The sequence below is a fragment of the Euwallacea similis genome, chromosome 30 (assembly GCF_039881205.1).
Source record: "Euwallacea similis isolate ESF13 chromosome 30, ESF131.1, whole genome shotgun sequence".
In the NCBI taxonomy this organism is placed as follows: Eukaryota; Metazoa; Arthropoda; class Insecta; order Coleoptera; family Curculionidae; genus Euwallacea; species Euwallacea similis.
The window spans coordinates 497,459-516,249 of record NC_089638.1 but is presented as its reverse complement, the minus strand read 5'-3'; the positions used below and the strand labels follow the sequence as shown (position 1 = coordinate 516,249).

At 33.2% G+C, this 18,791-nt stretch overlaps 2 protein-coding genes across 2 annotated transcripts in view; both read right to left on the bottom strand.

Moving 5' to 3' along the window:
• Window positions 1-18,791, bottom strand: part of LOC136417880 (erlin-1-like) — a 121,035-nt gene that overhangs the window by 43,057 nt on the left and 59,187 nt on the right. The gene's annotated exons all lie outside the window — the stretch shown is intronic.
• On the bottom strand, window positions 373-17,568 carry LOC136417738 (mitogen-activated protein kinase kinase kinase 7-like). Its single transcript, XM_066403539.1, has 8 exons — window positions 17,376-17,568; window positions 16,790-17,089; window positions 16,559-16,738; window positions 16,267-16,506; window positions 14,979-15,188; window positions 14,845-14,926; window positions 3,217-3,407; window positions 373-1,797 (listed from the first exon to the last, which is right to left on the bottom strand). Exons 1-8 carry the CDS (start codon window positions 17,454-17,456, stop codon window positions 1,549-1,551), a joined length of 1,533 nt encoding a protein of 510 aa, XP_066259636.1. The 5' UTR covers window positions 17,457-17,568; the 3' UTR covers window positions 373-1,548.

Here is an 18,791-nt window from a genome sequence, read left to right as displayed (position 1 = left end):
TACTATTCTAGAGCGAGAGAATGATCTGCAATTTTTAGGACCCGCTTACATTTGATAAGCATGGGAAACTATGCTCTCGCTAGTAACTTTCTCTCATGATCTAATTTGTTTTTTTATTATTACATTGTTTAGAAACGCCATACTATTTGGAGACGTGTATCCTCTATATTTTCTAATAATTTTTAAGTATTCTGCATTTTTTTCTACTTTTTGTTCTAACTCTCGTGCAAATATTGACGAAGACATGCTGTTGCGACATTTTACTATATTTATGAGAGCGCAGAAGCTGAAATACATTGTCTGCTAGCTGAGTTTCAGTTTAGCTTACAATTTCATTATGGTCTTTAAAGTAGAATATAAAAAAAGCCTCTCAAAATATATACATTTACTAATTTATAAGTTTCAAATCTTCAAATACACACGTTTTTATATACAAAAATATGATTTTAAAAAAATCAAATAAATTTGATAGTATACCTAGTATTAAAAAAATACAAAGTGGATCAAATTTAAGTACTAAATATCCTAATATTTCCTATGTAGCTACTAGCTTTTTATATTATAAATTATTTTGTGAACAATACAATAAGTACTAAATAATTAGGTAGGTAACAGAATATCACAAAAATATAACTTAGGAGAGAGTATAGATATCTGTCAAGAGCTTTAGTAACATATAAACCGGGGTTAATATAAATAAAAGGTAATCTCTTTTATTTCATACTGTCTGTACTGATTTGCGGTCAGTGAATTAAATATTATAGTACTTGATACAGTAATGTGGTTGCTAAGCACCCTTATCCGACTCTTATTAGGAATCTATCATTTCAAAAATGGTAATTGTTTCCAGAACTATTTTTTCATATAAACATTTTCGTCTTATTGTGACCACAGTGGGAACGAATTTTAATTTAAATATAATTTGAAATAGTGCAATATTTATTTTTTGCATAGGTAAATAGTCAAATATTTACAAAATAAATACCAGGTGCATTTGACACTTGATAAATATCTAATTGCATTTGATTGGGTTAGAATGACAAATGTAGATAAATATTTCATCCGCTCCATTTTCAAGAAATATTGTTTCTTTTGACTTAGAATATAAATCTTTAGTATATTAAACGGCAGTATGAAATAAAATAATATAAGATACACGTCCATTAGGTGTTGTTATAGTACTCGTTGACATTTTCCAGACTCGACTCCTGTATAATACTTGCACTTTAACAAATGACCTACTGGACTTGTGAAGCAAAGAACTATTATAGACAAAATTTCATACTTCTCCAAAGTTTGAATTAAGTCGTCAAAGTATATAAAATTGAGCTTATAGCAAATGACTTTTTAATGTCGATTTTGCCTCAGTAACGAAAGTTATAACTACATATTCTAAGGAAGGCATTAACAGTGACAAGGCACATACTTGCTCGACCACTACGTGTTATTAAAGTCCTTAAAGTACCTAATAAAATAACACAGTTCACATCATGCGACGGCACTTATCAAACAACATACATATCCAATAACGTTTAAATACGTAAAATTTCATTGTTGGTTATTATCATTTTGCCGATCATGTCTGGGCACTATCACCCAGCCGTCACTTGAATTCCGAACTGCAGGATTGCGCTGACTCATGTTGTCATATTGTTGCTGCAACATTTCTTTAATCAGTCGCAGAGACTCTTTCTCCTGTTGCAGTTTTCGGAGGCTACGCTGTCTTTCTTCTTCTTCTCTTTGATGTTGCAACAACTCGTTGCGTCTTTGAGTAAGCAAGACAAGTTCAGTCTCCGTCTAAAGCAAACGTAAATTATTTTTAAAAATCGGGTTTGGATTAATGTGGTAGATTTATTCATAACATTGTCTTGTCAAATGCTTTCAGAGTGCTGCAGAGTTCAGATGTCCCCACACTATTTTTCTAACACTTCTATTCGATCTTTTCGAAAGTGAGAAGAGCGTGATGCCCCAACATTTGACACACGTCTGGTTAAATTATATGAGAAAGAAATTTTTAAAAACAAATTAAATACTATTGAGGGTCTAAATTGCTTTTGGCCATACATTTTTTTCGGCCTTGTGACCCAATTTATGCACATTTTCACACTATAATTATATAAAATATGACATTGATAATAGGTAATATTTCAATTATGCATTTACCATACCCCTCTGATATTTTAATGTCTACTTGAGGTTTCTTTTAATGATCACCCGTTATTTGTTGCTGTTCAATAGCCCTATATGAATTTTATAGGCTTCAGGCCCCTAAAAAAACTCAAATGCATGAATGAATTTAAAAAAAAACCGTTCGTTGATCGAAAGCGAACTCTACAAGCCATTTTACTTTTCATAGACAAAAAACAATTTTGTTCGACCGAGGTGTGAGTATTTATTATCGTTTCATTAACATTATTCGCAAAGAAAAATAATCGGAACACGATAGGCCGTAAATGAAAAATGCTCTCCATCATCGATTAAAATTCCATTCGGAGAGGTTAACAGATTACTTTGTTGCAAGAATTCGTCTTGGCTTACGTCAAAAGGCGTTCGGTCTCAAACGAAAAAATTTATCGAGGGTCGGCTAAATATTTACTATTTCCCAGCATCGAGTGGAATATTTTTAGGAAAAATGCCAGATGCAATTAATGGCGGCCTGCAATCCGCCAGGTCTCCTTGCTTTGGTGGTACTTTCAATGTAACTAAAAGTTGCACGACATTAATCAAAATTACTATTATTATTATACGTTTCGGGAGAGCGATATACAAAACCAAACAATAACGTTCACTCACTTTATTTTTTGATGCCAAAAACGCGAAATGTGGGAGGAGGCACTTCGAATTTAATGTTGACCTAGCCCTGACTCAATATTTTATGTCACTATTTTTTTCTACAATATGTATAGAAAATGGAACCTTCCTTCTAACATCTGCAGAAAGAAAACAGCACTACTCTCTATGGAGCAAAAATATTTTTCGCTCAAGAATAAATCCACAGGAGAAAAGCGCTACTTTTCTTTTAGTGACTATGCTAATGATTTAAAAAAAAATAAGATCTGCATTTTTGTATAAAATAGAATATTGGTCGTAGGAAAAATTATTCACACTTGTGGACGAAAGTGCCTTTTACTTCCTCGAATGTAGATCAAATTATTCATGGGAGTAAAATCGCCACTACCCTCTTGTTTTATGTAGATAACAATAATGTTTACCTACTTTTAAATATTCTTCAGCTAGTTTTTTGTGTTCTTCGTACTTCTCCACCGATTTGGGGTCGTTCATATTAGGAGTGGCCGGTCTCAGCGGTGGATCCAGGCTGCTCAAAAGGGCCTCGTCGTTGAGATAAGGGCCAGTATGCGAGATTTCCGAGGTAGTCAAAGTACCGGCCGTGACGGTATTCTGCGAACCTGAAAGGATTTTTTCACTGTAAATGTAATACATCTTCGTGATTGATTGTAATTATCTATTTTTGTAAACATAAGAATCATTTGTCTATATTGTTACGTTCATGGAACCGCCAGATTACGTCAGCTTGTTTAAGGATCTCACACAATGGTTTTCTAAGAAGTAAAGATGGTTGTGTTATTGTTATGTTTATACAAAAAGTTTCATTTAAACAGTATTGGCGGTAAACACAATAAAGCATAATTATATGCTTAAAAAATAATAGAAAGTGATAATTATTAAATTGAAAAGGTACTGGTCATACAGGATGTTTTTCAAATTTTCAAAGGCACTAAGTGAAACGTAAAAGTTTTAAAAATAAATCAATTTACCAAATAGTAGTTATACGAGCAAAATGATAAATAAAGAATTTAAAAATACAAAAATTGCAGAAACTTTCATCACCATTTTATATCACAATGATCCCTTAAATTTAACACATTATTCATTTATCCAAATAATGGACTTTGTTAAATTTTTTTGATAAATAATTCATGCTGACTTTAGATTTTATTTTCATTTAAACGAACAGAGAATCTGAAGATGACTATCAACGATTTTTCCTAAATTTGGTAATTTAAGAAAAGTCAAAACAGTTGGCAGAATCTTAATCATTCGTTTAATTGATTTTACAATTAATCAAATTATTTCAAACAGTAATTTTTAGATGCTCACCTAAAATCCAGCAGTCCACAACCATCTTAACTCATAAAACTATTTTTCTCGAAATTTTAAACGCATAAAATAATTTTCTAACTGGCACTCACTTGAACGCAAAGTGGAAAACTGACATTTCATATAAAAAGATACATCATACCATCATCTGCTATAATAATCATAATCACAATGATTCATTGGAACTATTCCGAGAACTGCGATCTAATTTAATTACTAATCGGGACATTTGAATAAAATATAAAAAAAATTACACTAGCCAGGTGCTTATAATCCAATATTTGTATGAGTAATTTTCGCCTTTATCCTCTTTGTTTCTAATAATACATGCTAAAAGACAAGATGAGAAAAACTTTACAATTTACACAACATGTAGATAGATCATTTTTGACTATTAATACATGACGACTCCACATGCTTTTAATAGTGAGCAAACTCTCTTTACAACTTTCTGTTTAAATTCTCGCATAAACTCAAAGGACATTAGTCTGTTGGCCAATGAAAATGTTTTGATGATGAATCAATTTATGACAAAATTCCATTGGCCAACAGAGCAACGAAAACTCAGTTATGTAAACGTAAATAACGAAGTGTTGCCAGAAGTTCGCGTTGACTCGCCACTCTCTGAATCACTTACGATTTGTATTTTAATTACGCATTTTTTAAAAGATTCTTATAATAACATTTTACGCATTTTGAACTTTAAAACGTCCTCCAAAAATAAGCACAGAAAGAGACCTCGAAAACTAATTAAGACGCTTTCCATTTGAGGCACCTGTCACTTACAAAAAGAAAAAACAAAATTTTGGCAGAATCTTATCTTTACGCATTTCTTATCTAAGATCAGAATTAATGATGTGAACGTTGACAGCAGTTGGCAAACTTTCTAAAGGAGAACAATTTGTTTCAGGTCTAAATTAACACTGAAAGTTGTAAGTTGAATGATGTTTTCTGCGTTGTTCTTAAATTAATACTCTATATTGGATATTTCAGCAGAGAACATCTTCTTTGTATATTTTACCCCAATTTTAGTACGTCTTTAATACATATTATTCGAATTATTTAGGAACGGCTAAAGTGGCAAAAATCGGATATCCGTTTCGTTTTTACTACAATTTACTACTTTCTAAAGAGCAAAAATCTAGTTCCTTTTTCAGAAAATTTGCCGGCGGACTTCTTGATTTATTCTTGGATTTAAAGTTTTTTTGCTACTTTTTATTATCGCAAAAGAATATATTATTTTTTAATAATGATTCGATCATAAAGAATAGAGAACAATTACTTTGAATTTCCGTTTGGTTTTAACCAAATTATGTCTGTTGCAAGAAATATGTTATTTTATTCGTTAAATTAAGTTTCTTACATTGAGTTAATGATCGGTACATTCTAACATCATATAATGATCAACAACATTAAACGAATCTATTTACTGGCTGTTGTAAGGCCAATTTTCATTGATAAATATCCGTTTTTTCATCATTTTAAAACACCCACTATTAGCATGTAACTGCCTACACTTTGGCTGCAATGACAACTGTTATGACATACGTACGATTTGACCGCTTCTTGCATTAAAAGTGAAATCCCCAGTGCGGAAAAGTGAATTTTATTAATTCTATTGCTTGTCAAAGTGGGTTGTCTGAAAATGGTTTATAATGTAAACGCTTTAACTTTGACGTAAATTGTTCGGGTATTTAGGTATGTTATCTATCATGGTAAATATGCAGCGTTGTTCGAATGATGTATATCAGATAATTTTATTACAATTATATAGAGAAGGGACAACCATAACGTGACCACATGGAACAAATAAAAATAAATAGGAAAATAACAAATATTAGAAATGATAAAACGAAGTATCATAACTTAGATCTCATCGGGCTTAAATTTCCTGATGATGGATTAATCAAATGTCAGATCAATAGAATAAACTTATAGTAAAATATATGTTTCGACATATTATCGATACATTTCGATCGAAAAATTTGAGAAAAACAACTTTTCAAAGATTGTAAAATAATTCAAATTTATAAGCCAGTCCAAATGAACAGTAACGATTCAATTCCAATGTATAACCATGTGGTATTGCTTTAAAACACTTTTTAGATATAGGTAAAGGTGAGCCACTAAATGTTTACTAAATGTAGAAAAAGGTTTAATTAAATCGTTATTATCCGCTTCTTTAGGGCATCCGGTACAGATAGTGGAAATAAAAATGCAATTTGTATCTACAAAATACTAAGGGACTCATGTGCACAATCGTAGACACCCTTGTAAATTGAAATGTGTGAAAACTTGGTTGGATCGCTCCGAGAAATCAATAATTTAAATGTACAGGGTGTCTTTCAGTTGGCCATGAATATTTTACATTTACGGGGTCTTACGGGTTTTCGGCCTTCCCTAGCCCATATATGGCGGGTATAAAATATCCAGATTTAAAAAAATCATTTTTTCTGCATTTGTACTCAAAATCTGGTACTATAGCAATTATGATTTGGAAAGCAAAAGTTAAAGTTAAGACCTTCGGAATTGGAGAATGCGAAAATATCAAAATTGGACCATCAATTTCAAAATTTACTTTGATTAAAAGGTATTAACTGTAGAGACGAGGAAAATCGTACGAATTCATTATGTAGCGTAGAATATTTATTAATTACCAGTTAGGTGAGCGGTAGACGTACGTATATCCATTCCCTAATGGAACACCCTTTATAGGACAACTCGAAGTAACCTGGACGTCTAACGAAATTTCACTTTGAAATGTCACGAATATTTGGGGAAAATTTTCCCTTATTTTATATTCCATAAAATTGAACAGCCCTAATTGAACTCGCACACCCCCCAACATATTGCTGGTAAAAACGAAATAATTTATCATCTCCCCAATTGCCACGGATTTATTATCCGTAATCTGCTAAAGAAGATATTTGAATCGTTAAATTAATATTTTATGTAAAGTTGCCTGAAGCAAATATACACTTACCATTACTGGTTTTACACTCCCTGAAAATAATCCAGCTCTTGTGAGTCTCGTGAGTGGTGAAAACACCCGCCATCGGACAATCACACATCAGGACCAACTTTCAAAGTAACTTCCCACAGTTCACCACATCAATGCGTCCCACTCACGTATACGAAAAACGAATGAAAAATGGACGAGAACCACTTGTTGGATTTTCAGGCATGAAGACGCATCCAGAGTTGACGCACCAGGGTGTTTCGAAGAAAACTGGCGCGACGTGCGTTTTCTGGCACACTCTTTGGCTCATGTATTTTCAGCCACGTCATTTCAAACGGGATAATTTTAGGAATGGGGGACTTCGCACGCGAATATTGAAAATGCTGTTAAGTAGTTTGTTCATTGTTGATTGCTGGCTAGAATTGTCTGTTAATTTTTCCTCAAGAAAGATGTATCGATTTTCAAACAAAAATGTAGGCAGCTATGAGCTATTTCAACTTGTGAGAAATCTCGGTTCGCCGTAGAGATACAATTTCCACGGTGGCGGTGGTTAAATTTGACCAATGAGTGAAGTTAAAAACTTTGTAAATTTCAATTTTTTTACACTTATGCTAAATTTCTAATCTCATTCATTAGGCCACACGCTCAGAAATTTAAGACGTGCTTAAAAATTTTTGACATATGCTGAATTTCTATCCTCATTCATCTGTCAACTTGGATTACTATCATTATACAGGGTGTCTTAAATCATAGTTAGACACCTGCGATCTTCGCCATCCTCCGCTGGATTTTTATCAAACTACAGTTGACGGTGACAGAAAAATTGCCGCCACTTTGGTTTCGTAGATAAAGAGTAATTTTAAAAATATGCATTTTGGGACCCCCTTCACTTACATGTCTACAAGTCATAGCAACAAATGCAAATCAATATGTCAGAGCTGTACTTTATATTAGGTGTGAAATTTGATTACCGAACACCGCTCGTGTTTGAATGACTCTCAGGAAATTTTATTTCGAACACGGATCTTTGAGCAAAATTTATATACTCCTTCGGAACAAAACAGTATTTTTAAAATATTCGCGTTCGAGAAATTTTGTCGCAATTAAATTTTTTGTCAATCTCTACGAGTTAAAAATTCTAGAAAACCATAACAAATGTGCGCAACGAAAATTCTGGATCATTTTAGACCGATTTGTATTCTTGTGACTTGATGACTTCTATCACATCTTAAATTATGAAAAAGAAATATCTTCCTCTGTTGATAAATCTTTTGCGACATAACTAAAACAAGCTTACATTACAGCAACAAATAACGATCAGCTATTAATAGCAACCAATCTTACGACGGGAAGTGGATTGTAACTTGAACCTCGGAAAACTCTCACAAATCGGTGTCCTATAACCTTGTCGATTGGCAGTCGAAAATGAAAATTGTTTATTTTTCGAACGAGAGTTACAAGTTATTTTCGAAAAATTGTTTACCAACCGGCCAATCGTTAAATTCGATCTGCATATTAGAAAATATGAGTCAGTTTCCTTCATGAAAGCCGTTAAATGCGTTGAGAGTATAGTGTTTCTTTTCAAAAGGTTGAAACGAATTTTGTTACTCAAAGTTAAGATCGTGCATACAAAATGGCTGTTTAATAGCACAATGTTCACGAATTCTAAATGGGACATTTGGTTTCGAAAAGTTCAAGAAATAAAACAAAAAATTATTTTTAATTATATTTTTAACTACTACAATAAGCATAATCGGATTGTCTACCATTCACTTAAAAAGCGGCTTGAACAGATTCAGATGTCAATGTGATACGATAAAAATTTGACGAATTTCTACAGGAATTGAAAGCTGATGCTACTGTTCAAGCTTTGATTGCAATTTCTTAATTTGTGAGATACAAGTTCACTTTGATATTAATTTTCGTGATTTTCAGAGTGCTTTAAAAAGAAAATTCCTGATAATTTAATTTCTAACGCCCAAGGATCTCAAACAAATTATTCCGGGTTACAGTTGATTCACGCACACAAAAACTATTCAAAAACGTTGAAATTTTTCTAGAAATTTCCAAAATAAGCAGCTAACCTATTTTTGACTTACCTCAAATATTCGATATTTCCCAACGATATCTCGTATATCCGTTCAGCAATTGTTATAAAAAAAATTGGCAACATTAATAAAAGCTTAGCTTCCATCACGATTTAAGCTTTCTTAAAGAGCTCATCTCGAGGATTAAGTGTCAGAACAATTTGTCTTTAGATTTACTTGACTTTGTTTAACCCTTTAACGACACGCCTCTGAGTTTTGGAACCCGCCTTTCAATTTTGATTGGGTATATAATTATTTGAAGTTTCAAATCACAAGAAAATGAGTAGCTTACTAGCTACTAGCATTACCCGGGATTCGTAGATAAACCATTGCGTTTTGTGAAGCGTACCGAAAGTCAGTGTCGCAGGCAGTTACTCTAAGCCCGAACGAATTTTTGAAGAGAATTATTTCAGATTTTGAGTATAATATGAAAGTCAGTGAGGTAGTTTATTTCTCAGAGGAATTGGTTGAATTTTTTTTATATACAAAGAGTGCTATTTTTCTCTTTTTTCACCAATTGTTCTCGGGATAATTCTATTTTGTAGAGAATTACTAATTACGCATCTAAAGGGCTTTAAATGCGCACTACATGTTATTTTAACTTATTTCGTTCAAATTTATGTTAAAGTGAACTTAAAAAAAACCATACAAAATACATTGTCGGTTATTAAAACGCTTAACTTCCAACAGTTCTATAATAAAATTCTCCGAGGTACAAAAGAACTTCATTTTTCGATCCGCTTCAGCGCCGATTCCAAAAAAACGAATAAATAACTCTATCGATGTGACATTTATTGCTCTAACCCAACCTTGAGGTTCCCGTAGCAAATATTCCTTTATGCGAAAACAAGAAAATTATTACTCACATTTTCCGGAACAATAAAGCGGCACTAACCCAAATCCCAAAATAGGATTCGAAATAATTGGAATCAAGACTCTATTTATAGATTAAGATGTTTGTAGAAATTATTACTACTGCAACTTCATGTAACCTTTATAACAAAGTTTTGACTTAAAGGTTGCTCTATATCAAAAAAAGCAGAATTTGAGCAGCTGGCCGACAACAGAAACTCGGGCAAAGGTCGACGACAAGATTCGGATCTCTTTAGTCATGCGTTTTATTTTTGGACGGAAATATATAAGTGTGACAGTTAATTTTACCCATCCCAAAAAAGACACTCAATTAACTAATACAGTTAAAACTTCCTACACAAATATGCCTTGGGTCTGCGTGTACTAATCTCGCTTCTTCGGTGAAATACGCGTTATTTTGAGGCTATTTCTGCCGAAAGATATGAACTTTAAATTTTCGCGAATCTAAACAAAGAAAAATTATTTTCATTTTATGGAGACATAGAGGTCCCATAAAGAACGGTTAAATAAACTCGACGAGGCTTAATTCAGATTATATGGGATCCGTCAATTCGCACTGTTTAATTTTCCGAAGATGTATGATACGTTTTGTACATTGAAGCGATTAAGGCGGGATTTTCTGAAGTATCAGATTTTCTTAGAATATAACAGTGTATTTTTTGAAATTTATAATCATGCACGTTAATGAGATTTGTGTTTGTAGAAAAATGGAAGCTTAGTCTCAGATTTAGTTGAAAAAGCTCAAAACAGAACAATAAAATTGTTTATACAGTAAAATCTCCCTTGACGGACACCTCCGATAAGCGGACCTCTCTAATAACCGGACAGTTTTCTGGGGACCAACTCTTTCCCATAAGATATTCTAATAAATATTTCTCTATTAAGCGGACTGTCTATTAAACGGACACGGACATTGAATCTAACTCCATTTTTACATTTTTTCTCTCATAAACGGACATTTATTTAGCCCGCGACCAGGAAATAATTTTCGAATGAACGTTGCCGTTCCTTTTAATATATTTAACGAATGGCAACGTTTTGCCTGGCCGCACGTCTTTCGTAGGGGAATTACCGGACTCCCGAAAGGCATATTATGTATGTATAACCATGCCACTATTTTTGTCTACTACATTTGTATTTAACGCAACGTTCGGAGTAGTCGTAGTAGTAGTAGTATTTCTCCTTGTGTGTTTTTAGTGTTTATATGTTAATAATGGCTCCAACAAAACGTCTGTTAACTTTAAAAGAAAAGCTGCAAGTAGTGGAAGTTTACGATAGAGAAAAACTTAGTGTACGTAACTTAGCGGCCCGATTTAATATAGGAAAAACCCAGGCAAGTGAAATAATTAAGAAGAGAGAACAACTATTAAACAGTTGTGTTACATCATTTAACTCGGAGCAGAAGAGATCATTCTTCAAAACTAAGGGATTTAACATCGACAAACTAACTTATGAATGGTTTGTTAAAGCCCGGAATAAAAATTTTCCTATATCAGGGCCTATAATTCGATCAAAGGCGAAAGAACTTGCAGAAAAAATGGGGTACCAGGATTTTCGCGCTTCTTCTGGATGGCTTGAAAAATTTCGGATTCGACACAACATTACGTTTCGTTCAATTTCAGGAGAGGCTGCTACTGTCAATACGGAGCACGTCGCCATTTTCAAGAACAATATTTCGGTGTTACTGAAACACTACGAGCCAAGAAATATCTATAATGCTGACGAGACTGGCCTTTTCTTTCGTGCCTTACCCGAAAAAACATTCGCTTTAAAAGGTGAAAAATGTGCGGGTGGAAAAATGGCCAAAGAACGCCTCACTATTTTACACTGTACAAATATGGCAGGTGAGAAGGAAAAGCTTTTAGTTATCGGAAAATCAGCAAGGCCTCGTTGTTTCAAGAAGTTGGACCTACGTACTTTACCTGTCACGTGGTATTCAAATAACAAATCTTGGATGACAAGTAATATCATGACAGAATGGCTACAAGTGTTTGATCACAAAATGGCCAGGGAAAAACGGAAGATTTTATTATTTATGGACAATGCCGCTTCTCACCCAAGAGACCTCAATCTGCAGAATATCAAAATAATTTTCTTACCACCAAATACGACAGCTTTGTGTCAACCATTGGATCAGGGAATAATAAAGAATTTTAAAATATGTTACCGCTCAATTATATTAAGACACATTTTAATAAAAATGGACAGTGTTAACAACGCTAATGAGTTAGCCAAATGTATAAATGTACTGGAGGCGGTGTTTTTCATTCATTCAGCTTGGAAACAAGTATCTTCTACGACCATAAAGAATTGCTTTACTAAAGCTGGGTTTAGATATGAAGTTACACCAATATCAGGTGAGGGTTGGGACCCAGATGACGAAGTCCCGTTATCAAAACTTGCGGAGGTGTGCAAAATGATGAGACATGCTGGACATGAACAAACTGATACAGATGCTTTTATTAATGTTGATAACGCTGTTCAAGTTGAAGATCAAGAAATGGAAGTTTCAATTTCTAATGAAAACACGGAAGAGATAGACTCTGAAGATGAATCGGATACGATGATATACAACAATAATATGAGCGATAGTAAAATACATTCTTACAGTGACGCGTTTAATAATGTAAATAAATTAAAAGAGTTTTCTTTGAAGAACAGTGATTTGAGAGGATTCGAAATGTTAAGTAAGTTAGAGATACATTTTGAAGAGGATTTTATGAAGAAAAAGACCCGTCAAACTTCAATTACTGAGTATTTTACTTCTAAACTTTAGTTACCTAAATATGTATGTATATATGTAGTACATACATGTACATACATATACGTACTTGTTAATTTCTCATTTTAAAATATTTCTTTTTTTGTGGCTGATTAGTTAAGATTATTCTTATTTTACTCTCTTAATTGAATAAAATATTTATTTAATAAATAAGTTTTAAAAAACCCATCTATATTTTCACATTTTCTAATAAGCGGACACCTCCTATAAGCGGACAAATAGAAGACGACCACCGGTGTCCGCTTATGGGAGATTTCACTGTATATGAAAAAAAATAAATGTAAGTTTTGTGTTTTTTTTATATCTAGTTTATTTTTTATAATTAGTTATTTATAATATTAATTGCTCACATGCTTTTCTGGGCTATAATAGCCAGAAAGGAGGGAACTTTACATATATTTTTATATTTGATAACTCCAAACAAATTGCTTTGACACATTTGTTGAAGTGAGAAAACGTTCCTCGATATAACACAGTGCAACAGTACTGCTCTGGATCATTTTTCCGCCTTAATGACTCATCCAAGTCTCCCTTGTTGCCAGAAAACGTTGTCTTCTGGCTCTCGTAATTAATAAAACCCCTTCCTTCTCTGAATTATCGCACAAAGAACACCTAAATTGCCTGGCATGATTTAGAGATAATCGGAATAGGAATGGGTTGGGCAACCGCTGAACGTTTGATTTATGCTTTCGTTAAACATCCTGCGAACAATAAATGTGGCCTCCTTTAGCAGGCGGGCAAATAAAAACAACTATAAATTTAGACTATAAAGCCCAAACAGCTGCAACAGGAGAACGCTGACTCAGGTTTGGGGAATCCAGCGGGACATTTTGGCTATGTACAACTGTTCCTGCTGCGTATCGTTAAGAATAGTCTGGCAAATTTTTTTAAAAATATCCGGGAATTTTGAAGTTATAGACAGAAATCTTTTTTGAAACTAACCAATAATTAGTCATTTTAAATTAACATCCTCCACCATGTCCAGGAAATTCCCCATTTTAAAAAAATTTTCGTAGAAAGTTTAATACGAAAAATCAACCAACACTTACCCATAGCCAGCCACCCGCAGGTCGCCTTTTTTTTCGGAAGTTTACCGTCACCACCTACACTTGAGTGTGGAAAATCCAAACACAATTACCAATTGCGTGCACAAATAATAATTAGTCTGGCAGAGAGGATTCGCGTGACTAATCAATCCGGGAGTTATAGCGACACGTTTATTGGGATCTTATATTCCGAGAACAGCATGAAGAAGGACGGGGGGATAAGGTGGAGATCTCTGCGTAATTCTGCAACGCCGTACACATAGAGAGCTTAGAGGTGTAAAATGTCAGTCAATGTACGAATAAAATAACGGATAATTATAACTGACAGCTGTTCAAATGACTGTTCATGAGAGCTACGACGTGAAAAGGTGAAGGCGACAAAACTCAAAATAAGAAACATCAATACTAAGTCAAGGGTAAATTGCAAAAAATCGCATGTATGATCTTCCTCGATAAGAATCAAAGAAAACGTTAAGCAAAGATTTGAAGTGGAGATAATCAAAAGTTGTTACTGACTCTTTAAGAATATTATTAAAGAATTATTAAGGTATTATGTCAGTTTGATATTAGTGAAATGGCATTGGTGACGTTATTTTCATTCCAATTTTAATCATCATATTGCTGACTCATGGGAAAATGGGATGCAAAATAGTAAATATAAATTAAATTCAGCAGTACTGAAAATACAATTTTTTTTCTGAAATAAGGAAATGTAACCACTTTTTGCCGTTATTCAAATTTTGATCGTTCATATTTCGCAAAAATTTTAGACCGAATGGTTTTGCTGTTGTTAGACTTCCCATATTTTTGTGTATCACTATCTATGCTATAATATATCGGGGCGAACATTGACCACGATTCACTCAAACAGACCTATAACACTAGAAATGGTGCACAGTTGATGCCGGGTTATATACAGCTGAATAGGTGCCGTGACGGCTCAAACTACTGTACACCTTATGCTGTGATAATACTTACATTTTTTTGGAACGCATTCATCGAATCCCGGTCCTGTCCTTATCTCGTACCCTTCAGTGTCACTGTTCAGGTCCCAACAATTCTGAAATTGAATCAAAATTATTTCAAAATTAAAATGAAACTATAAAACTTACAGGATCAACTGTCACACTGAGGGGTGTCATATTGGCTGCAGGTTGTGGTAATGTTTGATTTATATTGTTTCCACTTGTATTCTGGTTGTCATAGAAAATTTCTTCAATTTCTTCTTCTAATAACTCATCTTCGTAAATGTATTCTGTTGTTTGGATTGGCTCATTGGCACCAGGTAGTAGTGAACATAAATGTCCCATTTTTTCCACGATCTAATAAATAACTAATTTAGGAGTAAAACGGAATATCTAGAGACAAATATAAAGTGCTTCAGAAACATTTCTCATTGAATGCTAGAAGATAATAGTTATTTACCTAACAAGTGTGTAAAATTATAGTTTACATGGAATGCTGTTGGATTTGTAAAAAAAAGCAAAAATAATGTCAGGTGCCATAAAGGTATTATTTTTTTATGAACAGTTTTGGGTTTTGTGATATAAATTCAAGGAGTAAATTTGAATTTAGACATCAAAAGCAACACAGCAGAATAAGTGTATGTGCTAACTGTGGTTCAACATATTGCCATTCCTGTGAACTATAAGTAAAATATTCCAGTATTCATAACGTGCTCAAAACTATCGGACTCTGAACAGAAAGATGTTACAGTAAAGAAAAGATTGACTAGTGTCACATATTTATGTAGAAAATATTCAAAAAAGTCGAGGGATGAAGGTTTCAATGGAACAAAAATTTATGAGCTTAAGAATGCTTTTCTTGACCTGAAAAGAGCGTGTAATGACATTAGTCAGAAACGGCTGGAAAACTTAACTAAGTTCATGCAAAACATTGGAGAAATTTGTCTCTTAATAAACAGAGATGTTAATTTGTTGCATTTTAACAAAGTTTCTTGAAAATATGGCGTACAAGGTCTAAAATAATGTTCCTAAATATAACCGTGTTGTGGTACAGTAGAAATGGGATTAGTTAAACTGGCAAAGTTAATTAATTGCATTAATACTGACTTATCATAGTATTTATTATTTCATGTTAGATGTGTAACTTCTTTTAAATTTAAAATATAATTTGTTTCATAAATGTAGGTATATTTTCATAAAGGTTTTTTTTTATTATAGGTAGCAAGTTCTCTCACATGCAGTAAAAAATATATTGGTTAGAACCCATACACATATTATGTCACAGTAATCACACTGGAAGCTGATATATCAGTTTGGGTCTATCATCATTAATTTTCCTTAATTTTCCTATTCACCTATTGCTGTTAGTTTATCTGTGTTAACTCTCACAGAAACAAGTAATTCGAATTTGTTAAAGAAATCAGAATTAACATACCTCACCCATAGTGGGCCGATTCTCTGGATCCTGGTCCCAGCCCTGCGTCATCATCTTTTCAATGCATGGAGGGCAATTCCGAAGCAATGGTGGTCTTTTTCCTTTATGAACAGCCCACATTATAGAAAAAGTTGAGCTAGATTGACTATAAAATGGCCTCTTCCTAGATAAAACCTCCCATAATATAATGGACCAGCTGTAGATATCACATTTTTCAGTATAATGACAAGACATGAAAACCTATAACAAAGTAGAACATTCAAAAATGTCTTAAAGTGAATAACACAAGTACCTCAGGGGCCATCCATGCCGCAGATCCCTTATTGTTGGTCATGTACGTGTTTTTGTCTGCAGCCGTTCCAAAATCACATATTTTTAAACTCACACCTCCATTAATAAGTAATAAATTGGGTGGTTTTAAGTCTCTGTGTATCACAGGCTTTGGTGTCATAGCATGAAGATATTCTACTCCCTATATTCCGTTTATTTAAACTTATGATTACTTGTTACAAATGAAACTTACTTTGGCACATTGGTAAGCCCATGAAAGGGCATGGGCTAAAGAATATCCTAGAGTACTTGATTTATGTAAGACATTGAACAAAGAGCCCCCTTCTGCATACTCCATCACAAGAAAGAAATTGTGACCTCTTGTACAGGCACCATATAGTTTTACTATATTCTCATGATCAACACGGGATAGTTGCCTGACTTCAACTAAAAAGGATTGCTTCTCAGCATCCCTTGTGATATGTTTTATGGCCACTGGTTTTTCATTCCACAAGCCTTTGTAAACTACTCCAAAACTGCCTTCCCCAACAGCCTAGAAGTTAATACAAAATTGCATTACCAACATTCAATCATATAACATAATGATTTGTTGCTGTTATTTCAGTGGTTTTATTATATGAATTTAGTTGAGACATTGTGATGCCTTTGGGTCAAAGAGACTATAGTTTTTTTTATAATAATTTATGAATGTGATGATTTGACGAATAATTAATTATGAATGTATGTATTGATTAATGTTAGTATGATCTATGATTCGACTGAGAATTGAGATTAAGGACTTTCTTCTTTGTTGAATTGGAAGTTGGATAAAGGGGTACCTCATGGACATCCAATTCATCGGGGTTAATTTCCCTGGTGTTATACTGGTTCTCATTATCCGGAGAGTCGGGAGACGCCATTGGGGCCTTTTAATCACATATTTGTAGGGAAGTGTGAAATATTTGATAAAGAAACTGCAAGAAAAGGCAAATATTTATAAATAAAGTCTATCAAAATTTCCAGGATTTTTTTTGTCGCTCCACTTCTCAATTTATGTCATCAAAAAGTCATTAATGTCAAAAAAATAGGGAGGAGCGAGAATTATGAAAACAATTAGTAGAGACAAATGTAAACAATATAAACTTTATTTTATATTTTTCTCAGGGTAAGCGAGAATCTATTTTATTGAACATTCTGCGACATTTAGCTTTGGAGAGTTCAATGTAAGAAAGTTAGATGAAATCTTACAAGTTACATGCAATTGAACTCATATATACGTCGTTCCTAAATATATCATCCCTATTCAAAAAGTTTTTACGTATATCTATTTTCTGTCTTGAGTTCGCTTTTTAGATTTTTTTTTAGAACACCCCGTATATTTGTTCATTTTTTGGATTCGTTTTGAAATTTTAAAAATATTTTATATAGACAAACGATCTAGAAAAAGTGCGTGTATTCACTCTTTTTGATAAGTTAGGCATTAATCCATGGCAACAAAATCGGAGGAAGTGACATCACCGTAGAACCTTACGTTTTATAGGAGTATATGCTCCGATTGCGTCTCCGCATAACATATCTTTGGTACCAAAATGATGTCATAAAGGTACTAATAAATGGCGGTCTTCCGTTCAAAAAATATTTGAGAATTAATTAACTTCACATTAACTAATTTCGATTTTCAACTGCTATTGATATACTGACTTTTTGTTTGATGCGGGTGTAAAAGTTGAGTTTTACGTCTTTGAAACAAATATAACTTTTACTTATTACTACAATCTCATCAAAAATTCTATAAAAAAATCTGAACTGTAACTATAGGCGTCCAATTTTTGATTCGTGCAGAGTTTTAGCCAGAGCCCTGTAAATGCGTGAATAAGCTCTAAATTAAAATTACATATTTTTCTAGTTTGGATAAATAAAATTCCATTTTTTGCATTCGTAAGAAGTAACAAAACAGGTTTCATTTCGTAACTTGATGCAAAAAGAAAGTAAATAGGTACTTTCATTTCATAAGTCGAGTTAACAGTAATTCAAGTTAACTTCGCCATAATATCAAGAATTATGGAAAGTTTAATGTTTCTGTTCTGAAATGTCGGAATTTCTATTAAGATTCTAAAAAACTATAACTTTAAATTTTCTACAATTCTAAAAAATGAGAGAAAATTGAATCTGTTGTGTTAGAACACATAAACCCAAACATTTTCAGAAATTCTGAAATATATAACGAAAATTCTTTTATGCTTCGAAATTCTGGA

Excerpts from the sequence above, each read along its gene's own strand:
- LOC136417738 (XM_066403539.1), bottom strand. The coding sequence starts at position 17,456 with ATGGCGTCTCCCGACTCTCCGGATAATGAGAACCAGTATAACACCAGG. Across the intron at positions 17,090-17,375 it reads ATGAATTGGATGTCCATGAG|GCTGTTGGGGAAGGCAGTTT; the intron begins GTACCCCTTTAT and ends ATTAACTTCTAG. Across the intron at positions 1,798-3,216 it reads TAGCTGAAGAATATTTAAAA|ACGGAGACTGAACTTGTCTT; the intron begins GTAGGTAAACAT and ends CGTTTGCTTTAG.